Source organism: Fundulus heteroclitus, chromosome 1, assembly GCF_011125445.2.
Source record: "Fundulus heteroclitus isolate FHET01 chromosome 1, MU-UCD_Fhet_4.1, whole genome shotgun sequence".
In the NCBI taxonomy this organism is placed as follows: domain Eukaryota; kingdom Metazoa; phylum Chordata; class Actinopteri; order Cyprinodontiformes; family Fundulidae; genus Fundulus; species Fundulus heteroclitus.
Window position 1 is genome coordinate 20,149,062 of NC_046361.1, and position 25,636 is coordinate 20,174,697.

The 25,636-nt window shown below is 41.3% G+C and overlaps 1 protein-coding gene across 2 annotated transcripts in view; it reads left to right on the plus strand.

Annotated features, from left to right (window-relative positions):
• Positions 1–424: 424 nt before the first annotated feature.
• Positions 425–25,636, plus strand: part of LOC118563206 (adenylate cyclase type 6-like) — a 40,842-nt gene continuing 15,630 nt past the window's right edge. For both annotated transcript variants that reach the window (XM_036137410.1, XM_036137405.1), the window contains exons 1-3: positions 425–650; positions 5,045–5,226; positions 5,496–6,369. In XM_036137410.1, the coding sequence (XP_035993303.1) occupies positions 5,497–6,369 (873 nt within the window). In that variant the 5' untranslated portion in view covers positions 425–650; positions 5,045–5,226; position 5,496. The remainder of the gene's footprint in view (positions 651–5,044; positions 5,227–5,495; positions 6,370–25,636) is intronic.

The window sequence follows — 25,636 nt, forward strand, 5'->3', positions numbered from 1 at the left end:
TCACCTCTAGGGGGACTCCTGTGCCCAAGAATGCAGAAAGAGCGCATATGTGTGTTCCTGCTTTAGTTGCCTCATTAGGACTCTTTTTTTTTTTTTTTTTTTTTTGGTACTTGCTGACCTTGTCGAGACCATTAGTCCTTCAGGGGACCGGTCTCGGTTGGGGTCGGATAGGACCTGTGAGCTGATCAGAGTTGAAGTGAGGGGAAGTTTTTTTTTATTTATTTTATTTTTTTTTTATTATTATTATTGTTAAGGTTAAAGTTTTAGTATGGCTGTTGCTGAGAATGAATGGAAGTTAATGCAATGTCCTAGGGTAGCAGGCTGTGTGCGTGAGTGAGAGAGAGAGAGAGAGAGAGAGAGAGAGAGAGAGAGAGAGAGAGAGAGAGAGAGAGAGAGAGAGAGAGAGAGAGAGAGAGAGAGAGAGAGAGAGAGAGAGAGAGAGAGAGAGAGAGACGTCCGGATTGTAATGCTGAGCTCTCACTGGGGATTGCGAAGACTGTCCCACTAATTTCCGTCCTGCTTCCCAAGCCCTCTCCAGTCGGACGGATCCGCATCTGAAGCTCAGGTCGCGGCGGCTGAAGCGGAGCTCCACTGCGGCGTTGGAGTTTCTCCCGTATCGGACATATTCTGGCTCCCATGGATATCCGATGGTAAGTTGTCCACTGTGGTTCTCTCGGGCATTTCTTCCCCCGCGCATTGTGAATCAGATCTGCCGGAGCAGAAATGCATTCAGATGACACTGATACAGCTGGTCGGCGGTAAGGAAAAAAACGCCAACAGCTGATCTGTATACCACAGGCTTTTTGTATATTATTATTATTATTATTATTTCGGCGGAGTTGAGCAGCCAGGACAGTTCTGTAACAATGCTGCCAAACATATACCTGCATAAAATGGGCACAGCCATTCATTTAATTATGTTTTAACAGTCTTTGTCTGATTTCTAGTAAAGACGCGGCTTGACAGTTTTGCTTGACAGCACAGCTAATCTTCTTGTCCAGTGGAGTCTAAACATAACGAGGGAGAGGCTCATACATTAAATTCCGTGTCAACCACACTATTTTATCAGCGCGTATTTTAACTGCACGACCAACGCTGGCATCCACTGGCAGAATCTCCGACTTTTGATTCAGTTCACTTGAGTTTATTTTCTGCAGCCAGTTACGCTCCAGGCTCGCTCCGGGGCCAGCAGGTCCTCCACCGCGTCCATGTGAGCTGTGGTGAAGGAGAATACATGCGAACAGACAGAGCCATCGACTTTCCCCCGTAGGCTTCTCGGTGCGTCCTGTTATGTAATCTGCGCCTCGGTTCGGCCGGCTGCCAGTGCCCGCAGCCAGTCCGACTGGGCCTACACGTGTTTTTGCTAAACATGTTTTCTAACATCAGGCTGAGCAGCGATGGCAGCAGCAGCAGCAGGACTAATGGGCCATCTCAAAACTTGAAGAAACTACAACGAGAGAGCCTGTTCAGTTTTGATCGAAAACGCCTGCATGGAAATCACGATGAAATTTCGGAATGCATGCGCGCAGGGACAGCTGACTCCAATCGGCACATGTGATGCAGCTTCAGCTCATGATATATAGCAGATGTCTGCAAAGCAGGCAACGAATGTCATTGCGTAAGAATCAGATGACATGTTGTCAATTAGACAAACAAACAAAAATAACAACAGCTGAACGTCCGATTCTCAGAATGAAAGGGCAGTTGGGTTATTATGAATTCAGGGATATAGTATTGTCATTTCAATTGCCTGATATAGGTATATGATGTATATATATATATAAGGTATATGTACATAGATGGTGGAGGTTTTTGATATGGGCGATATGGCTCACTGCCCAGGGTAACATTTCCTCTGAGGACTGCACTGAAACTGGAAGACAAACAACTTATTGCAGTCACCTACCCACTGTTTTTGTATGAGCTGTCAGGAGGTGGTCCTGCAAAGTTGGTTACACAATGCAATAAATTAGGTTTCCTTAGATAGACCAATTGGCATAATAAACTGCTGTATTTCATAACTAGGATACAATTTGAATATATGCAATGGACTTTGAATCAGTCTACATGATCAGGTATATTTCTGAATATAAATTGAACTTATTTGTCTTCCATTGCTTTTGAACCTCGCAATATAAAAAAAAAATCAATTTGAAATGTGTTAATACACGTGTTAATACAGTTTGAGCACTTTAAAAGAAGCCTTGATTTTTTTTTTTTTTTAAACAATGTATAGGGGGGTTGAAGTCAACCTACCACTGTTATGCCTCTGACCTACAGAGTAAGGTAGTCACAGTCCTGTAACAGCAGACCTATAAACCCCTATAGACTGGGTTTAAGTCTGTGGTTTATGTTATAAAGTGTATGTGGTGACTGAAAGACTGCCTCACACCGTAGTTGTGGTGGTGGGTGTTCTGTTGCTGCAGCTGGTTGTGCAGATCCCCTTTTTTTTTAACTTTCCACACATGACGCCAGGGACACTCACCAAGCAGAAGGAACAGCAGGGTAGAGTCTGAAAGTGTGTTTGTTTTTACAAACAATTGCTCAGTTGAACATAAGATAGAGATATTTTTTTTTCAAATGCCTAATACTTATAAGGTTATACTTATAAGGTAATAATGTGTAGTTAAAGTTGCATATTAGGAATGCAAAAACACACAGGGACTATAACAGTCGGCTATTTCATGTGCGTTATTTATTACAATTAGCACACACTGGATGAATCATGGTGAAGTGTGCTGAGGAAGTACAGATCAATGCTCTTAAATACAATTCAATTTATTTATAAGGCACCAATTCACAACACATGTTGTCTCAAGGGATGTTACAATTAATAAAAGTTAATTTTGTTAAATCTTCCTCCAAGTGTAGTTCTTTCTGTAGTTGTGACACTTTAAAATAAAATATGCTAGCTGCATAAAGCATAGATATATTTTATCTATAAAAATGGGAGATGTTTGACACACATTTTATGAGTACCGTTGTACATCAGCTCTGCTCAATTCCACTCCATGGCTCCTTTTGTTCCTAAATGCCAGCCTGATTAAAAAAAAAAAAGCTTACATGTGTGCAAGACAAAGCAGACTTGAGTTGAGTTTTATGAAAGGCCAGAGGCTGCTTAGATCCCCCCCCCACACACACACACACACACGCACACACACAAACACACACAACCACCACCACAGCTTTATGAAGGAACTATGTTGTGAAAGAGGCGATTGCTTACTATTCAATACCTTCAATCATCTCCACATTTTTGGTAAAATGCTAAGACTAGTAAGGTGGGTACCATATAATGATGCACTAAACAGTGATGCTATTATGATATTTTGAACATATGTTCTTTGTTTTGCATTAGGACCACCTAAGACTGAGACATGCATAAAACTCCCCCAAAAAAATCACTGATGATGCTGGTTTATGAAGCCAATTACGTAATTGTGTGTAAAGCAAAAAATAGGTAGCTACCCCTATTTACAGGTCTCCACATTGGTCCATGAAAGTTTATTGAGTGTATCATTTGCTATGAATATGAATTTAAATCCAGAAAGCACAAGTTTTAAGGGGTTGTAATATTTATTTATTTATTTATGTACGTACATATTGTAAAAAATTTTTATATGCATTAGGTTATATTATATGACAGCAGCTAGCGTTGCGACAGCGCTAATATAAAGTTGCAGATGTTACAGTTTATTTTCATCTTCCTCTAGAACAGCTCAACATCTGACACGACTTTTATGATCTCCAGTTGTGAGAAAAATACAATGTTTGTTATTGTTTGCTTGTGTGAATCACTCCTTCTCCCCAAATCCCATGCTAATGTTGATGAACGGACTTTCCCATCACTCACGCATTTCGTAGTCAAAATGTGAACCAGCTGTGCATTTTAAGCAACTCCTTTGATCAGCTATTTTCCAATTGTGATTGAGTAACTCGTATTAGGAACTGGCGGTGATTATAAACAACTCCATCAGTGTCTTTTAATGTGTGCAGGGCTCATCAGTAGTATCAGCTGATTGAGTTTAGCAGAGATTTGCTTTTAAAGTTTAGAGGTTTGAAGCGACCTTGACACTTGCAATGAGTAGGCAGCTATAGTTAGCCATCAAAGGTAAAAGGAATGGGGCCTCGGACAATTTAATCTGGATTGACTAGTTCTTGATCTTTGATGTTGTCCAGTCACTGCGTCTTTGTTGTCAAATGAAGCACACCCATCCTGGAGCGCAGATGTTAGTGGCAGATAAAGATAAAGTGATAAAGCCAAAGTAGAGAACAAACTGTCTTTGTGATCCAAAAGTCGGCAATGGTCTTAAAAAAATGTTGAAATCCTTCTGCGTTCAGTTTGTGGTTTGATGACAAATTGCCATGAGAGGCAGTACTAATAAAGGATATTTTGCAGTCATCAACAAATACTTAGTTTTGCTAACAGAACAGCAAAATGTCTTGTCTGACTGCTGGAAGCAGCTGACGAGGAAGACTGAAACAGGCAAGACGGTTATTTGCTCAGCCACCGACTCTCAAGCCAGAGTCACGTGAAGGTGCACAAACAGACCAACACCTTTGCTCATATCATCTTGTCTTCAGAATGCTTTCAGCTCCATAAATGCCCCTAATTGGTCTTCGCATAGATTCAACTATGTTGGAAACATTGTCATGAAAGCATAGTTGGTTCAGATTTGTCAGCTGCAAATCTATGACATGAATTCCTGTTTCAAACTATCCCGAAAGTGCTCTGATGGATAGACATCAGTTGACTGGAAGTCACTGGAGAACAGTGAACTCATTGTCATGTTTAAGAGAGCAGCTAGAGAAATTGTGAACTGTGACTACTAGCAGCACCCTGAACTGATGATATATAAGTCAGAAAGGACCAACGCTCTTCAGAGGGTATACGCCCATTTCTGACCCCACCATGTGAGAATTACAGCTGAAATTAAAGACTTAGCCATCAGTCATCTTTCTGATCCTCAGCAGTTTTATTCTGACCCCCTTTTTAATACTCATCACCTCTAAATTTACTTTGTGTGTGTTTCTAACCTTTTAGGTGACCCAAAGAGGTACTACTTGGTGTGAGAGGCTGAAACTCAAAGAAAAAGAGAGTTACTCTCACGCATCCAAACCGCTGATGCCGCTGGCGACTCTGAGCCCATGTTGTGTCCTTGCTGGGATAAACAAGTGGCCTGGCCCAAGAGCACAGTGTTTCTACACGCCTTAAAGCCCACACAGGTGAGAGGTTCCTCAAATCTATAAATATTCAATATATTGTAGGGGTGACTGTAGCTCAGTGGGCAGAGTAGTCATCTTGCGAGGGGAAAGTTGTGGTTTGACTCTGGGTAAGACACAACCTCACCAAGTCGCCAGTTGATGGTGTATCAGTGTATCAATGTGTTTGTGAATGTGACTTTATTGTCATGCTCTTTGAGTGGTCAGTATAATTCAACAATCGTTGTAGAAACTCAGTCCACTCACCTTGGTTGTTTCTCAATTTTTACCAGGATGTCGTGGGCCAGAAGCCTCTTTGTAGGCAGAGAGGATGAGCAAAAGACGGCATGGGGAGAGCGCAATGGCAAGAAGAGGAAGGACAGCTCGTCACTATGCAATCCACGTTACATGAGTTGCCTGAGGGACCCAGAGGACTCAGAAATCCCTAACGTGGCCCCTCAGCATTACCACTGTGAAGCAGGCGCCAGTGGGGGCAACTTTGGCCTGCGCTGTGGCTGGCAGGAGGACCACTATGGGAAGAGGGTGGTTGGTGTTGGAAATCCTGGCCTGGAAGATGGTGAGCTGAAGGACAAGATTGAAGAGGAAGCAGGGGAACTAGCGGGGAGCAGGTGTAAGAAAATGACTGCTGCAGACTGCTGGAGGTGGCTTTTGTGGGTTTTTCAATCCAAAAAATTTCAGTCCGCCAAGCTGGAGCGCCTGTACCAGCGCTATTTCTTCAGGCTCAACCAGAGCTCTCTCACTATGCTAATGGGGGTGCTGGTGGTGGTGTGCGGAGTCCTGATTGCCTTCCACTGTGTCCGCACTGACTTGAATGTGCCCTACATCTCATTGCTCTCAGTGGCCATGACTCTCTTCCTGGCCATGATGGTCGTGTGCAACCGCAACGGCTTCCACCAGGACTACATGTGGATTGTGAGCTACCTGGTGATCGGAGTTCTGGTTGTCCTCCAGGTTTTTGGGGTGCTCATGGTGTTCCCCCGCAGTGCCTCAGAGGGCATTTGGTGGACAGTCTTCTTCATCTATATTATCTACACTCTGCTGCCTGTCAGGATGAGAGCTGCTGTTCTTAGTGGGACTGTAATGTCCACCATTCACGTTGTCACCGCATGGCAGCTCAACCAGGAGGATAAGTTCATTTTGAAACAGGTAAGTTAAAGCCAAGCTGCTGAAGTTTTACAGACTATATAAATGTGCTACATTCTGTTGAGTGCGGTTTTGATATTTGTTACAAAAAAGATTCAGGTACTTTTTTGTTGGCCTTTTGCTTATCATGTCGCTGGGATTTTATTTAAATCTGTGATCCGCTTAGGTGAGTGCTTTTACAAATAATGATGCACATATATCACGGTTTCAATTCAGTCTTATTTTATTTACGTGTGTAATTTATTTTATATTAATCTTTGATTTATATTGCAATGTTGCAATGCAAATTAATCGAAAGCTGGAATGAGTCTTGAGCAGCATAAGAAAGTTAAATCAACTTACTACTTATGGTCTCTTTATTGTTTCATTCGAGAAAATGATCTAAAACAGATTCTTGAAAAGGGTCTACTTGCAAAAATCTAACAAAAAAGTAAAACAACAAAACAGCAGTCAGTTCTTTAGAATGATGGGAAGGTAAGAAGTGATTCCTTCATGTTCCTCAGAAATAAAAGTAATAAAATAATCAGAGATGCTGTGGCCGACATTCAATCACCAATTTTGTAAAGCCCATAGAAGACATAAGAAGATTCAAATTTCTCTTTAAGAACTCTAAACAAAAACTAAATTCTGATATAATACAATGATTTTTATAGTAAAGAAACAAATCCTCAAAAACAGCCTAAGGCTGACTGAATTGCAAAAATCTGCAAATATAGAACAAATATTCCATGCTATGGGACAGGACAATATGTGCAAATAAAACCCAACTAAAAAGAACTAGAGCGTATCTATTTTTTTTTCACTCTAGGAAAGATAATTGCTTACTAAATTTTCCAATAATGTAAGGTGCACCAGTTATTATATTTCTACAAGACCCATTCACAATAAATAACAGGAGTGTTCGACTTTATATTTTAGATAAAAAACTGGTTATAGAATAATGTTAGATTGTTAAATCATTTTTTTAACGACAAAGGTTCGATTAACAGCAATTCTGTGATTAATTAATCTCAAGAGTCAAAGGTGGCACATACCGTGAGTGGGTAAGAGCAGTTTTGTTACCCGGCTCTGAAGTTGAACAGGATTTATCTATTATTGCAATCCAAAAACAAAATCATAACTTAGTTGACATATTAACAATCGTTAGCATCTTATCTTATCATCAGGAGGCAGTGGTGGTGTAGGGGGGAGTGGTGGCCTAGAGCACTTGTGTTCTGAGGGAGGGGGGGCAATCACCCGTATCAAACCCCGCAGACTGCCACTATGGGTGTATGAACAAGACCCTCAGCCCCAGATTGCTCCCTAGGTGCTTTAAAGCTGCTCACTGCTCCCTAAGGTATGAGTTAAATGCAGAAGACAAAGTCTGTTGGAATGTACAATTGCAATGACAAATAAAGATTTCTTCCTCTTATGTTAATGATTTGTACAATTAGCAAGGTTAACTCAGTTAAAGTTTAACAACAGTCACTGTGTGTATTTTTTATAGACGGAGTAGATCCTTACATTGTGGGATTTCCTAACCCTGCCGGCATTTTCACATCCAACATATCCCATGACAGCCAGAATTGAACTCTACATTAGGATAAACCAGTGCAGTGTGATGAACTATATTCAGCTTCCTGTTGTCTGCTGACTCAGAATAAACGGGCCTCTAAAGGAAACCGTGGTGTCTTGTGTAACAGCGTCTTCCACCTTTTGCATTTCCTATCACTGTATTTTTGTACACCTTGCTGATACTAAAACTAGTCTTCTTCAGTCGGCAACAACGTCCACACTGAAGAGCATTGTCATTTCACTTGTCAGAAACACATTAGATCTTTTAACTCCCGGCTAGGGTCGGTTATGAAATCAGCTGAGTCCAGTCACCAGCCAATTTCTCATTGCATCTCTAAAGGCCCAGATCCACCTGCTTGTATTGGCTGCTCACCGCACGGCTCCGCTCACTTATGAGTGTTTCAGGAGCAGTTTTTTACAGGCCCAGCCCGGGTTTCTCCGGGGCTGCTGAGCAGTAGGGTCAAACCGAGCTGACTCGAGAGTTTTGAGTGAACACACTGCTTTTTGGTGATTGGACGAGGGGGTTGGAGAAATGAGAAGGTTTTTCTCAGTGAAAATCCAGAATAACTGAAGAGCGATAACATTAATATTAAGGACCATTATGAACAGAGTGTGATAAAGCAAAACATCATTTTATCATTTTCAAACCACGAACCACGCCTGAAGGAAAAAAAAAGGACACTTAAGCTTTCTATACCTGGACGCGCTGTATCAGATCCGTGGATTCAAGGCTTTCTCTCATTTTACAAACACTGAGAGCTGTTAAGTTTTGTCTAAAGCATTCTATCAATGTTTTCTTCTCGCTCCCGCCATGGCTGAGGAAAAAGATCAAATATAAAGCTATGAATTTTAACTCTGTGACTGAAACCCCCCGAGTGAGGCAGCGGTTTCCTAAGGCTTTGGTGGGCGATGAAGGGAAGCTTGAACTGGGCAAAGGTCTGAAGCTCGCTCCCCATAGCAGCCGGGGACTCAGCCCGAAATCAAACCTATAAAAATAATTTCACTGCGATTAAAAATCTTTCAAGCTATTTATGTGTTTTCCTCGCTCCTGCCATGAATGAGGCAAAAGATCTCATATACTGCTGTAAATTCTAACTCCGTGACTGAAAAAAGCCACACGAAGAGGCGGTCTGTTGTGGCGTCAGGGATTACTGTAGGGAGCTCGGACCTCGGGAAACCCCTGAAAGCTCCCTCGGCAGAGAGACCCCAAGCTTGTGGGCTAAACGGCTCACCTCCGCCTCTCTGCTTATGTCTCTCGCTCTCAAACACACAGCTTCAAAGCAGACAGGAGAGGAGGGGCTCTGCCTTGTTTTATTATTGGATGTGTGATCCAGATATTTATCCAGGTGGATTACTCCTTAAAGATATCCAAGACAATCTTGCATATGCAGCTATAAAAATAGAATTTTTCCTCTTTTATTTATGTTTTATTTATAGTGATGCATTTTTTTATCGTTACCATTTCTCACAGATTTCTTTGAAGTGTCTGTGTCCCAAACAGGGCGCGGGGGCTAAAGCCTCTTCCAGCCATTTCTAGGCCAGCTGAATCACAAAACAGGCGAAGATAGGAGCAGGGAGGAGCCGAGTCGGTGGGTCAAAAGGAGTAGGGTTGGTGGAACTGAGCCTTAACACCCACCAGTGATTCAGTTACTTTGCACAGGTTGACTAAATATTACGACAGAAACAAAAAGCACACATTACTTTTGTGTTCTTTGTGTGGTTTAAAACCTGTATTGGTTAATAATAATATTTTGTTTTAAATTGCATTACTGATTAGCATTTTTGGATTTTGCGATGGCAAATATGTAAGAGGAAAAAAGAGCAACATTCCCACCATGCTTGTCATCATTCCGCTGAATACTGTGTTTTCACTGTGATGAGCAGCAGAAATGGCCGACTCTCTTGTCACGGCACTGTATGACAAAGACTGTACTGACTCCTCAACCACTTTTCCATGTCAAAGGTGCCGTGCTAAAAGTAGAAAGTTCTCTTCAGCTTTTCAAATTAGGTTTTTAATGAGCCCATGTTTTGTGCTGTGGGGCAGCTACAAGCAGCTCTTTGGGGATTTGTGGAAGGTCATCTGGGTTGAATGAGCCCGTTTAACTGCATTGTCAAGGAATATCATGATAATGTAGCATGGTGCCATTCAGGCCGAATTCCCCTAAAACAAGGAATCTATTGTAGTTAAATGAAACAGGGTGGGGTGGGATACTGGGGTTGTGCAATTCATTTTATGGAAAACAGAATCATTACTTCTTCACTTTGGCCCTAGTTTGTAATTGCTTCATCTGGAAGCACCGTGGAAACAGTACTTGCGCATTTTATATCCGTTTTTGTGTGTTTGCTCTTTTTGTTTCCATTAAATCTGTGTGTGAAATACATGCACACTGCTGTAGTGTTGTTTTTGGTTTTAAAAGCTTGTATACCTACCCTTCTAAGATTATCCTACGTGCAACAAGCACAAAATGCACTACAAAGTTGCTTTTTGAGTCACTTAATAGTCCTCAACATTGATTATTTTCAATGTTATATTTTCAGTGCTTCACTTTAAACTGCTACAAAAATCCTCTCGGTTTCATTTGAGCTGGCATGTATCAATTGAATATCACCGTTTACACTGTCCGGTGCTTGTACTCACTGGTTTAGTTTTTATATGTAGCTCAGAACCATTCTTAAGGATATTAGTAAATCCCCTACTTACTGACTGTGAAACAAATAGTGCATTCAGCTTGTTAGTCATATCACATGCATTTTCTCTGCCATTTTCTTGCCTTTTAACTGATACCAATTTTTTTTAATGAGTTAGTTCTATTAGTAAACGTGTTAGTGTGAATTTTAATGGGATTTTCTTTTTCGGTTTAATGTGAAGTAAACATTTTTCCTGGGACTATAAGCATTTGAGAAATATTGTTGGCATATGGAAGTTAAACCTAAAATGAAAATTGGCTGCAAGGTTGTCATATTGAGAATTTGTATTCAGATGTTTTTGTTGTTTTTTTTTAGCTGTTAAGCAACCAGCGCCAAAAGATCCGCTCTTAATAAGGTAATATTGACAAAACTCTACTGGTCTGCCACGTTTGTGTGTTCATGCCCCAGACTGAACAGGGTGACAAGGGCCGCAATGGTCTGTTGCCTCTGTCTGCTTTGGCCCTGGCGGGTTGCACAGATCTTCTGATGATAGACTGTCTGAGGTCTGGACTTTCACCACAGAACATTTCACGTTGTTTGAACTACAAGTGAGAGGACATGGGTCTGAAACTGCTCAGTTCGACAGTGACTGTGGTACAGTGTTTTTTATGGTTCATACCAAAAACCCCGCTTCTTGTTTTGTCTTGTGTTACTGCACAAAAAAGAAAAAGAAAAAAAACAACAATGTAGTGCCTTAATAACCATTTGCTGTCAGCCAGCCTGAGGGGGTATATTCTGACAATCTCCAGAACAATTACTACTTTTACCTTCTTTGACCTTCTCACTTTAAATCTAACAGTCTAAGAGTACAATCCCCGTAATTATGTTATGTCAAGATGTATTAGTGATTGATTTATGGCCACTTATAAGTTCTTAACTAGTTGTTAACAAAGAACTGGTTCGGTTTTCCGGGACATTCGAGTCATTATGGAGCAACATCATTCCTAATTCAGTTATACTCCCCTGTTTTTATTCTGAGTTTTTGTAGAGGATCATAGGGCATAAAGAAAGTTCAACTACACAAAACATTATTTATCTTAGTATCCCTGCAAAGAGATGCTCCAATACCACAGTATTAATTTATTAACATTGTTTTGCAAGCAGCGCTGGAAAAGAGGAGTTAAATCCACTTTATGTCCTTTGCTTAGAAGAATTAAATAACTAAATTGGAAAATGTGTTTATGGATTCAGAAGAAAACATTGGTTTTAATGCAGCTCTGTGTGACTAATCCCCAATGATGGGTGACGTCTAAATAAACTGTAGGAAGAGACGGCGAAGTTTGTTGGAAGAGGAGAATTTGAGGGACCAGATAGTAATGCTCCTTTGCTCTCCATGTGCTTCACAAACACAACTTGGACACCTCTAACTCTTGTTGAGAATGACATAAAGTTAAGGACTGGGATAGGTGAAGAAATGGAAATCACCTTAAAGAGACAGATCAGTATTATTGAATGAGATTCTGTCAAAAATTCACAAGCAGATAATATCTTAACCACTGTAAGATAAAATCTTAATTTTGTATATTACCATGTTCCCGATGTCTAAAGCTAGCATCTTAAAGGGGCCAAGACAAAGCAGACTTCTGCTGTTTTGAAACAACTTTATTTTTTTTTAAATGCCATAGAAGCTTATGCAATCATTATCTTATGAACCTTTAAACTATCCTCATGTTTGCATTGGTTTATTTGTGGAAAAGTCATTGACTACTCACAGGGGAAATGGATGTGGGAGCCATGAGAAACGTATGCAGAACAGAACATGTACAATGTTTCTAACCACAATTACCACCACACCGAATTGTGGGGGGAAAAAATCTATAAAATTGAAGTTAAACAGCTGTGATATTTTGCTTTTTACGCTGCTGTGCTTTTATAACAGACAGATGCTTTACATGTAGTCCTCTAAGCAGGCTGCACAGTCTCAGCAGGGCGGCTATTACCTTGTAAATAACCTTCCTGTGCAAAATGACAACGGTTAGATCAAGTTCACATAAACAGCGACGACATGTTTTAGGCTGGGGTTGTTTAAAGAAGGTAGAAGTTAGCTGCAGCCTCCATGACAAGCTTATCTGGACTGGATCATTTATACTAAATGAAGACGCATTGATTGTAGTTAGCAGTAGCAGGCAGTCCAAAGCAGAGAGCATGGAAGCAGGTATTTGGGTGACAAGTCTTTTTTTATTCAAAGGAGAGACTAAGATACTCATTCAGACGATCTTAGTCTGAGAAAATGAAGAAAGCAAGAGAAGATTTGTTCGAGAAAAACAAAGACTAACCACCGGTAGACAAGATAATCCTGAATAGCGTCTTCACTGAACAAAAGAACCTCAGGAGTAAATTTTATGAACGGGCAGACGGTACCAATCAACTAACCCGGTCCAGGTGACTAACGAGGCAAAATCTTAGAGCCAAAAGAGATTTCAGGGGAAAAAAATGAAAACAACCAAACCATTTTGTCATAAAGGGGGTCTTTGTGGCACTCTGGTTCATCATCCTTCATGTACCAGCCTGTTGTCTCATTTGTAGTTTCCCTGCAGAGATATTCATGCAGGATCACATCAGAGGAGATGTGAAACCGATGACACTGAGGACAAAAGCAGTCTTTGTGAGGGACCTCCACCATGGAGAACGGGAGGTGGTGGTGGGGGGGGGGTTGTGAGCTCCAACGGTGGTGACAAGTGGAAAACCATTGATAGTGAGCATGCACGGCTGACTCACCCTTCTGTCAAAGACCCGTCAGTCTCTTCTCTCTCTTTCTCTGAGTCATATTTCCATTCTCACAAAAAAAAAAAAAACCCTTCTCACATGGAGTGGCCCTTTTCTTTCACAACAGGGTGAGATTGAGCTGGTGCTACTCGTGGGGATTGCTTCAATTGATCCCGGCGTTTCAGCACTCAGCACGACTCTGTCTTCTTCTGCTCTGTAGGGTCTGTTCAGATAACTACAGAGAGACGAATGTGTAGCAGCTCTCAGGAACAGGGATGTGACACATCCGCCGTTCACAAGAAGTGTCTCCAAAACCCTACAAAGGAACAGTTCAATCGGTCCTAATACAGTTGTCTGTTGTAACAACGTAAATGAAGAAATATGCATGGTTCTTTGCAGCCTTCTCCTTGGAAGCAGCTGTGACTTTTAGCATTTGTCATTTGTACCACCGGTCTTGATAAATTATATAGATTATAGGATTACTTGTCCAGTACTTTGAGTTGCATCCATCTGTCTTGGATTGAATGTTGACTGGCACAGCTTAATAATGACATCTTAACCACAAAGAGAAAAAATAACCTTTCTCTGCAAGCATCTTTCTCCAGTCTTGCAGGTTGGGCAGATCCACCTGCAAATATTTATTCATGGAGATTGTTTTGGTGGAAGCTCAAAACGCTTCTCAGTTTTATGTCTTCACCACTCCCTCGTCTGTCCTTTCTACTTCTAGCTTGTAAACTTAAAGGAGGTGTTGGCTCTTACCTCAACCTTCTCTGTGGTTTCTGAACCAGACAAATTGCAAGAGTTAGAAGTGTTTTCCCACAGAGCCTTAGCTATTACCAACAGTAGGCCTTAAATTATTACTAATTATTCATGTGAGCCCTGAGAGTACAAAGCAATTTTCGTCATAATTAAACTTCAGTCTTAGTATTTTTTTTTCAGCTCCTGAAAAAAACAACAGAAAAACTATTTTTATTTCCCTTGCTAATAATTTTTTGACTCTGTACCGATTTTAGACCGAGAGTAGTTTTTGAAAAGATTGCATTGAGTATTTTTTCTAGTCTACTTTAATCCACTCACCCGAAGTAGGATTAAAGCGACCCCCACCAGAGACTGCCTGTTCTTAGTGTTTGTGTTTAGTTTTGTTGTTCCTCTGTGGGTTTGTTAAGTAAGTTTTACCTCAATGGCATCGAAGGAGTTTCGCTTTTGTATATGTATATTGTTTACATTTCTTATCTGATATTATTAGACTTCTGATAACTTACAAAGAGTGGGCATCCATATATAGATTTACGAGAAGCTATATAAAAGTTGTGCTCTCATGTGCAGTATGATAAATTTAGATCTCCCAATCCTAAATAAATGCCCCCAGAGAGAAGCCATTGGCAGACAATACATAAAGAGACTGATCTCAGGGCTTTTGTTTTGGTTTCTGCGTGCTGATCCAGCATTAGAGGAAAAACCTGTTCCTTTGGCACATTGTTGTGGGGTCAACGAAAATGCGTCTTAATGGAAACATACAGATCCTTCAGCTTAACGCTGCCGAGAAAGATACCAATCAATGAAATGTCATGAGTGTTGCTCAGCCTTGCTTGATTCGTTTAGTCCTAACGACAATGTGAGAGCAGACGCTCAAGTTACTGCACCCTGTAGGCAGTGATTTATGGGCTGTGTGGAGATTAGAGCAGTGTGTAAAACTCACAGGTTTCTGTTAGAAAATGACCTCTGCTCTCTGATTGCAACGTTATACTAAAACCAACTGAAAACATTGATTGCCTGCTCTCTATCTCAGCACAACTGACGCTGATGATCCGACTGTGGTTCTTGCTTTTTTTAACAGTGTTCAAGGGTCAGTTTTAGAGGTAGAAGTGGCTTGATGTTTTAAACAAAAAAAATCCTGCTCTTGATATAATTGATTAGAGACTAAAATTAAACAAGTGCTTGTTATACAAAGTCACTTTTGATATAGGGAAAGCTAATAACCAGTGTGTGTACAGAATCGTCTCATTCATTTGATGCCAACATTTACAGATACTACATCTTAATACTCAATACTAGTATCACAGAAAGGCTATTTCATTTGAAAAATTCAGTGCAGAAGTAGATTTTATTTTATCTTTGTGGCTAATGGAAAATAAAAAGCTTCTCAGGTAATTTGAACTCTTAAATAAAACCAATAAATCATTATTTTTATTGCATAAGTATCAGCCTTCCTGTAAAGCATGTTTGTGTACTGTACAGTATATTTATGTAAGTACGTAAGTAATACTCTTTTTGCATGATTTACTGCTTGGCTGCATTGTTGGTTCTGCTGTCTCTTATTTTCGTCTTTACAATACTCCATGGAATCTTGTTGGGCTTTTGGTGAAAGGAGTTTGTTGGTGGTTGTGATACTATGGTCATTAAAGCAGGAATTGGTACTTTAGGCAGTATGGGCAGGTGCCCAATCCTGCCTGGAAAGGAAATTGCCTCTCCATAAAGCTTGTCAGCAGAGGGAAGCATGAAGTTCACTAGAATTTCCTGTTCAACAGCTGTCCTGAATATGGACTTGAAAAACTCAGTGGTCTGGCAGATGACATTGTCCTTCAAATCATCACTGACTGTGGAAACCTCACACAGGACTTCAAGCAACTTGGTTTCTGTGCCTTTCCACTCTTTCACCAGACTCTGGGACCTTGATTTCCAAATGAAACGGGTCAATAAGTTTCATGTCAAAAGAAGGCATTGGACTACTGAGAAGCAGCCCAGTCTGTTTATTCGTACCTTCGTACCTACCTACCTACCTATCTGTCTGCATAGGAGAGACATAAATAAAACTAAATTGGTAGGAATCTTTAAACACCTCAAAATTTGATTAAACTATGATATCACACTAGTTATCATGGTGTGTTAGTAAAATTTGTAGATCTGAAACAAGAGTGAATAAAAGCAAAAACAGAGGAAATCTGTAAACATATCATTCCACATATCATTCCTATGTCGAATGATATGTAAAAATAATAAAAGGACAAAATGGAAGCTACAAAGGTTGGAGTGCTTCATGTGACTGTGATATGGCGAGACTCTATCCCTCTATACTTTAGGTGCAAAACAAAAAAGCATAATGGCTCGAATAAACCTACCCATCTGAGGGTGGAGACTGTTTCACTTACTGTATAACAGAGAGACCAACACAGATTATCCCCATTGCTACTAGTGGGACAAATTTAGATTAACAGTAAACCGTACATTTCTCTTAAACTCAAGAAGAAATAGAAACCATATATGTAATGACTTGTCTCAAGGATCAGGCAGTGCAAGTGCAGGCTTCTAATAACAGTTCTTTGTTTACCAGTAATTTGACTCTACAAAAGCAAATAACAAGGATCAAGGCTGAACTGTCATAACAATCAGCAGAGATATACAGTAAAATCCGTATGCTGTTGGATTCTGGCATGCATAATTACAGGATTCTCTGTATAATTTTTGAATGCCGCTGAGTGCAGTGTCCTTTCAAGTTACGGTACCAGGACGCTGAATGCCTCCTTTGTCAAAGGTCACCGCCACATTAGCCGGCTGTCTTTTGTTGTTCCCACTACCCCAGCTGTAATTACACACGGGAAACACTGACACCTTATGACAGACTGGCAGGAGAGCACGCTTCCTGAAGCCAGGCTGTAGCAGTACGGCCACTAACGGTGCACAAATACACACCTGACATCCTCCCTCCCCTGAAATCTGCACAAGTCCGCCCAGCTCCTGATCTTTTTTTATTGTGAAGGATATCATTGACCCTTTTGAACTCAGTGCCTCATCAGCAATTACCTGTAAAATGGGGAAAAGCACATCTTTATTGATGGTTTTGTCCAGGTTGTGTAGGTCTCTTTTCTGATATATGGCAGGAAGGCCTGCAAGCTCTTAGGAGCGTTTTTATTGAACGGTTCTTAGGCAAAAGACCTTGGTCTCGTGATTTTATTTTCACTCACTCGGAGTAAATCCAAAGGAAGTTGGAATTTATAATCCTCCCACTAAAACATGCCAAAAGCGGATTAGGTGGATTGTTTATTGTAATAATTATAGATCTCAAAAATGTCTCTGCTCTTACTGGAGATCGAAATCTCCTTCTCCTGATATTTTTCTAAGCATTCAGTGCATCTGAAATGCATTTCCAGCCGCGTATGTGTGGGAACACCACGGCACTGCAGAGTAGGGAGTGCAAAACATCATAAATCATAGGTCATATACATGCAATGCAGTTCATGCTTTGCTTTTCCAAGCACGTGTTGAAACTCTACACTTGGACCAATATTTTCATGAAACAAAGTCTCCATAAACATGTTACATGACCGACATGGTCCAAACGTTGTCCCAAAGGCGGATGTGTCACATGTATGTTTCAGTTTCAGTGCAGCCTTAACAAAGCAGTTTGTGGACGGCAAGAATTTCTTTGTCCTGCTGTTTGAACTATAACCCGTTCTTATCCTTGTGCTGATCTGTGTACTTTGTAGTAAACGCCAATATCGAGCATAGTTCTGGAGACAAAACCGTTTGAGTTTTGCAGTTACTGTGAACAGATGCACAGCAGGTCTCAACAACGCTCATTCACTTTTATTTTACTCCTGTACATGAAGGTTATACAGATTAAGTCTCACCTCACAAGAAAGGTTCAGGTATGTAGCTGCATTCATCTTTTCAGCTGAAGAGAAGCATTCTTGCAGTACGGTGCTGCAGCCGCCATGTTTTAATGTGGGGAAGGTGTTTTCAAGGTGGCCAACATGGCCCCGTTCCCACTGCATGCAAATGTGGCCTAAATCAGATTTTTTTGCAGGTAGAGTGACCATGTCAGACGTTTTAGAGCCAGTGGGGATGCTCAGATCTGGCCCAAATCTGATACTTTCAAGTCACATATGGGTCACTTCCATATATTGTCCTGAGTCAATCGACACGTGTCACAACTTTGCGCCAGCAGCAGCTGGAGGTAATAGCCTCTAGCATTAGCAAGCCAGACGGCAGCAGCTTGCCACAGCATTGCTCAGTGGACAGATAGTGAGACTTTAAACCTCAGGAAAACTCCTGCTCAAGGAACCGCTTGAATGCAAAATTTGTGTACAATCCTGCACATGGAGGTCTTTGCAATGCTGAAAAGGTTTTCACTGGTTGCAATCAATGGTCTCGCATTTATACAGTGTATAGCACATCGTTATCTGCACAGCGATAAAAATGATCGCGACGAGTGTCTTGCCTTTGCAGTTGAGATGAGAGGCGCTGATGTTATTAAAAGTTGTCTTGGACTTCCTAAAGTTATGAATGAACTCGGTCACTGTGAAGTTGTTACAAGTCATGTCCCACCAGTCCTGGCTGCATCTCCGCAGGCACACAAATCCTTGTTAAGCCAAAAGAAATGACAGTTTCACTTTCTTTCTGTTTCCCCCCTCAGCACCCGTTGACACAATAAATGGACACTTTAATCCATAAAACCTATTTATTCCATGTTTGCTGGACCAAAGCGGACTGCATAAAGTCATTAATATTGTTCTTTTGTGCATGCGGGTCAGTTTGGAGCTGCAAACAGTTCACACCGGAGTCAGAATTTTAAAAGTAGTGGGAACAGCATCACAAAAAAATCGGATTTCAGAAAAATCGGAATTGAGCATTAAGACCTGCAGTGGAAACGTAGCCAATGTGATTTCTAAAGGCAATTGGTTGAACTGGACTTTACTTAGTTGTGTCAAAGTAAAGGGTTTTGGATATATTTGCACACCAAACCTTTTAAGTTTTCATTCGTTAAAAAAAACATATAAATATGTTTCCTTCCATTTCACAGTTATGTGCCATTTGTGTCTATCACAGTGGTTCCCAATGCTGGTCCTCAGGGAGACCTGTGCTGCTTGATTTAGACGGGTCTCTGTTCCAGCTCACCTGTGTCAAATGTTTTGATGACCTCTGCATTTCATCAAGGGCTACTGAAGTCTCGTAATCATCTATTTATTTAAGTCAGGTGTCTGTCAGCAAGGTGAAATCTAAAGCATGCCGGACAGGGGTACTTGTGGATCAAGGTTGGGAACAACTGGTCTATTACTTCAAATTGAAATGAAAGAGATTAAGTTTAGTGTGCTAAGTTCAAGGAGTATTGTTGCTTTTGTAGGTCACTGTGTTTCCCAGTTTTACAGCATTGTTTAAATGTTCATGTTGAACTGGTCTGTCTTGAAGTGTATTGGTGGCCTTGCGTTGTGCTTAAAAGGAGATCTAATAGCAGTAAAACTCTGAATTCCTGGATGCTTAGCTCAGAATCATAATAGTTAAATGTCTGGACTCCATAACAAGTGACTGATCGCCTGATTGGTTAGCCTAACCAGGGAGATTTGCTGTTCTTCTAGCTGCCATGTTGTAATTGCTGCTGTGCCTATGAGGTTGTCAGTGGACAGGAAGTAGAGGGTTAGCAAGGACACAGCTGGGAGGAGGGTGTTGTGTCCAGGCCCTCCCCCTGCCTCCCTCCACTCCCCTTATGTCTGTCCAGCCAGACACTGAAGAAGCCAGAGCCCTGAGAAGCCAGGACACCATGACACACAGCGATTGGTGTAATCTGAATCTGCTTTATCTAATGAGTGACAATTAAAATATAAATTGGTGAAGACATCACGCTAGTACCGTTATACCCGGACAGGCCACAAAATTCACTTTACCTCCGAAATTTTGTTTTATTTTATTTTTTGTGTAAGAAGAAAAAATTTATTTCAATGTTTATGTTTTAGAGCAAATAAAATATGAAACTTGAATTGAACGTTCTGCATTGTCCATAAATACTTAAACAACAAAACAGGATTTCATGTTATTTGCCAACGTGGCATGAAGACTGCATTGTTACACTTTTTTGCCTTTATAGATCAACACTGAGAGTATACCAAGCAGATATCTTCTAGTTAATGCAGTTGGCTGCGTAACAGACCTGTACTTTGTCGTTTGCCAACATTTGAAAACAACATTACCTTAGAAGGACTGATAGATGTCGCTCCTTTAGTTTCCAATAGAAAAATACTTTCAAACAGCCAAGTTTGTCATGTTTTCTGATTAAGGGAAAAGCATAATAGCTTAATTTCAGGCAGCTGACATGCAGTGCACAGCAACAAATGGGGGCAGGGGCAACGCTGTGTTACTCTGTTCATACGGCCAGGGAAACTCCAGTTACTCCATGACTTTCTCTGCGTTCTCATTATAACAACACTACAGAATAGAATAGGAAGATTAAATATTGTTCCACTGTGGGGAGGTCCAGGTGTCCAAGCAGCAAATAGTAAATTTATTTGTCTTTAAAAATAGCTTATTCAAGAAATTGAAGTGTGTAGCTGAGGCAGTGTTGTAGTACTCGAGTCCGAGACTCGAACTCGAGTCCGAGTCATTAGCTAAATTTAGAGACTCGTGACTTGACTTGGACTTGAGCACTGATGACTCGAACTTGGACTCGGACTCCTACATTCAGATCATTCTGACTCGGAGATTGAGAAAAAGACTCGACTTTTTTTATATCATTAGGCTATAATTTTAATATGTCATTAGAATATTATTTGGTGTATGATTTTAATATCTAAATCTTGTACCGCGCACGTGACGTCACCATCTCATGAGCAACGCCCCTTGCCGCTAAGGTTGGGCAAACAGTGTGAGAGCGCACGTAGCAACCAGCCATTACACATGCAACAGATAAAACTATATGACCGACTTTTCCGCTGTTAAACTATCGCAAAAGAATGTCCAGGCGCCCATTTTACTGGTAGAACTGTGGAACAACATACCAACGTTCTGCTCAAACGATGGCTTGAGTGTCGAGGGCTCGGAAAGACTGGAAAACTGGCCAAGTTGATAGAAAGGTAAGTCAATGTTTTTCTCCTGCTCGGCCTTCATGGTGTCAGCGGCCGTTTTTTTGTGTTTGTAGTCACCGTCCAGGAATCAGTATAAATTGTCCGGCCTGCCGAACAATTTAATCCAGTCCGGTGGCCAAATGCATTATCATTATCCAACGGCTGTATCTCCTCGCTGCATCGACCGATCTGCTCCAGATTTGATGTGAGTAAGGGGGGAACGCTGCCGAACGCGTTTGTGGGAATCGCCCGGTGGACGGGCGAGGAAAATGCGTGACAGCATCTGCGGTGTCGGGCGGCCGGCGGTGCGCGAACCCCGCCCGCCGGCCGGCACCGCGGTGGTGCGCGAACCCCGCCCGCCGGCCGGCACCGCAGCGGTGCGCGAACCCCGCCCGGCGGTGGCCAATAGGCCGGAGCGCGCTTGGCTGCGAGGGCCGATCGACGCCGCTTGCGGCTTTAACATCCTTCATATGCTGCCTATCAGCGTACCTCGAGTCGCTGTTGCACGTTCCATAACAACAAAGTTTAAAAAACCATGGTTAGGAGACGTCTTAGACTTGGAAAAAGCAGTCGTTTTACCGAGTAAAACCAGGGTAACTACAGCGAAAGAGTTATTAGTGCAATGGAATGTTACTGCTTCATGTCATACATCACACGTCACGGCATGTTCCTACAACGAACTTGGATCAATAAGTGACTCGACTCGGACTTGACTCGGATGAGTAGTGGACTCGACTCGGACTCGACTCGAATTTTTTTTTAATGACTTGGACTTGACTCGGACTTGAACACTGGTGACTCGAACCTGGACTCGGATTCGAGGCATAGTGACTTGACTACAACACTGAGCTGAGGTAACTTTTCCTCCAAGTACGTTCACAAACACATGAGAATCCATCTTGTGCTGCTCCGGCTCCAACTGTTTGTGTCCGGACCAAAAACGGTTCGGGCCAATCACGTTGCAGTATTGAGTTTAAGGCAGGACATACCAGTGCTACGAAAGCAAGTGCGGCTGAGTCCACAGCTGAACCAAAATAAACATGGCAGCACTGGAGGATGCACGCATAGCTGCTGCTATCACATCTGTTTTGGAAGAAACCCCTAATTTCTTTTTTGATAGTAGAACAACAAGTGCTTTCACTAGCTTACCTTACCTGACTCCGCCAGATAGATTTGCTTCGCATATCCATCTGGAAACCTTCCGTTGAAGTAATTTTGGGAAGGGGCGAAAATACTGGTTAGCTGATTGGCCTATGTTGGTGATAGACGGGTCAAATAAACCAATCAGATCAACGAAGCATATGACGTACTCGTCAACATGCTTCGTCGTCACTAAGTTACGAGCGACGACGAAAACACAACCACAAGCCAAGCTACTCTTGCTGCTGCAGGTAAAGGCTCATTAGCTCAGCAAAGAAATACTCTGTAATTCCGATAAAACTTGCTCGATAGGCACGCTAACGCTAGTTTCATCGGCCGAAGCCGCCATGTTCTTTAGACTGAACTGTGGCGCTTCTTGTTGCGTCACACCTCAACCCGCCTCAAAGCCAACGCTGATTGGACGTTCATTTGGTGAACGGCTCCAAATTTTCTTTAACGGAGAGTAGCCAGACTGATCTGCGAGTGAAACCTTGAAAGCTCGCGAGATCAGGATGGTCTCACGAGGCTATAGCTTACCTTGTTGTGGTTTCTCATGACGTCTGCTGCTTACATTTTAATTTGATAACGTGATTGGCTAAAACAAACCTTTGGTAGGTGGGTACTAGGTGTCGCTTCGCTCTATCAGCTTAGAGAGTTCTGCTGAAATTCCCTCCTTTCCCCAAATGGATTTAAATGGAGCAGGCCAAGATTGATAGTGTGCAAAAATGTGCTACACATTATCAGTCTGGGTGGCCAGGTTATAGCTGAGGAGGGTCATTTAAAAGAATGTGAAAAAGCTATACGTATATTTATGCATGAGAAAAGATGGACATGTTGGGAACTTTTTAAAATCTCGGTACACTTCAATACCACAAACTGGCCGATGACTATAAAAATAGTTGTGAAAAACATTTGTTGGGAAAACCTTTTTTATTTTTTTAAATGAATGTACAGTTTGCAAGTGACCTAAGAATACTGAGGGAAACGAACCAGCTAGTCAACAAAGCCACAGATGGCTTTTTTAGTTTATATATTTAGTTTGTATAGCTATGGTTAATGCCTATGTGATGAGCGTGTGAAGACAAAGTCAAATTCTTTGTTTGTGCGCATAAACTTGGCCGTTAAAGCTGATTTGCATTAGTTTGCGCTGTGAAGTTAAAACATAGTGGACACTTGTTAAAGAAGGAGCAAAACTTCAAGCATCATTTCCATTTCCCTTGAAAACCTAAGTTGGATATGTAGAAAATCCTGGGAAACAAAGAAAGAAGGTAAAATGTTTAATGTCCCTGCAGCTACGCCTAAAGCTCAGAACTTGGTGGTTATTTTTCTGCAACACAGAGCCAGAGACAAACAGAGCTCAGGAGACAAAGTGATGCAACCGTCCTGCTTTACTTTTTACAGGGATGAACTTGTTCAAGGTTTTCAATAACTATACAACAAAAAAAACACAAAGACATTGTTCTGTGATCAGGTTGTCCGTTTATTTGTCTGTTAGAAGCCAACTCCTCGTTAGCTTTGCCTCAGCATTCTGTGGGCGAGTACAGATAAAGTTCCCAGAAGAAGTTGTAAAATCATATGCATTCTGCCTATAAAAAGAAGCATTGGAAGTGGGGTAGAGGTAGAAATGCAAAGCAGGATCTTATGATTTTCATTTAAAGAAAATGTTGCAATGTCATTTCAAAACCTTTGGTTGCTGTTCTTAGAAAAGCTGAGCTAAGATTTTGCCTTTGATTCTTCTGTCATAAATATTCTTGCAGTAGAAGATTGTAAAACCAGAGGTCTTCAGTCAATAATAAGGACCATTAGAAGAAGCATGTAGTAGTAAGTGAGACAGAGATAATATTGTAATCTAAAGAAAAGTAATTTTTCTGTGTGATTGCTTTCGTCAGAGAACCTCAGATATGACCAACATTTTGCTCTTACCCATCAGATTTTCTCATCCTAGTATTATTTCAGGGTTTGTTTTTGAGACAGATGTTCAGCCTGTCTCCAGCCCAGTTTAGCTTTGTGGAATTTGCCACGGCCTTTTTTGCAGGGATCGCTTTGACGTCTCGCAGGTCGCCTGAGACTAATTTTGGTTTGGCCCAAGTCGTGACAAACACAAAACTGCGATTCCAGTCGGCGGAGACCCAAGATGGCAAAGACAGCAACCAACATCCCAATGCGACATTTATCTTTATAAGGAAAAACATTTTTCTCTGTCAGTAATTATATATCATAGTAACCCACAGTGTGATAGCAGCTAGTGCCACTAAGTCTCTCGCTATTGCCTATTTTTACCACGTTATCTTTTTAGGCTTTCAGCCACAGTGTGCGACTCTCATCTGTTATGAATTCGAAAAGCTGCAGATGCCTATCAAAGGTCATTTGCTGGAGAGTCGCCTTCATGGCAGCAGCAGTCAGTGTCCCGAGAGTCTGTGTGTTGACTTATGGGACGTAGCACTCTGGCCTTTCAGAGTTTAAACTAGAGTTTTATGTGGAGCTCAGAGTACAGAGAACATCTACACTTCTTTCTCCCTGCATTTCTTTTTACGCTTAGAAATAATCCACGGTTGTGTATGTTGATGACACCTTCCCAAAAATATATTATATTCATGCGCATATAGTATTCATACCCTGTAAACCTTCTCACATTTTGTCGTGTTACAAGGACAAACTTCAAGGTTTTTATTTGGATTTAATGTAATACATGCTGCGTTCCAGTTTTAGTCGGACTCGAACATTCGGACTTACGAGTCGGAAGATTCAACTGGAACAACCCTAAAGTCGAACTTCCCATTCGGAAAGTTGGAGACATTTTTTAAGACTAATTGTCAAACCCAATATAGCAGATCCTCGCATCAACAACAGTAATCACATGTAATGGCTTCAACTCTGAATCAAACTAATTAAAAGTGGTGTTTGCATGTGGAAAGTACAGTTTTAAACAATGTTCGTTAAAAGGTATTATGAACAAAACTTTCCTGACTGCCGCCGTATTGGAGTCCCAACTTCTCCAACTGTGTTAAGGGTTAGGTCAACTGGAACGCTGTTAACTCGGGTGTTACGCCATTCCCAGCTCCTAGTTCTGACCTCTGAAGTAAATGGAGCCCAGCAATAGATCAAACAAAGAACTGGCTAACTGTGAGCTCAAAGGAAGATGATTTTCTCTTTTTTTTAACGCATGGTGTGCATTTACATTCAGCTCCTTTTAATATGCTACTGCTAAATAAAATCTAGTGTAACCAATAGCCTTTAGAAGTCACATAATTAGCTAATCGAGTCCACCTGCAGGTGATTTAATATCAGTATAAATGCAACTGTTCTCTTAATGCCTCTCCGGTTTGATAGAGAACAATATTCAATTCAAT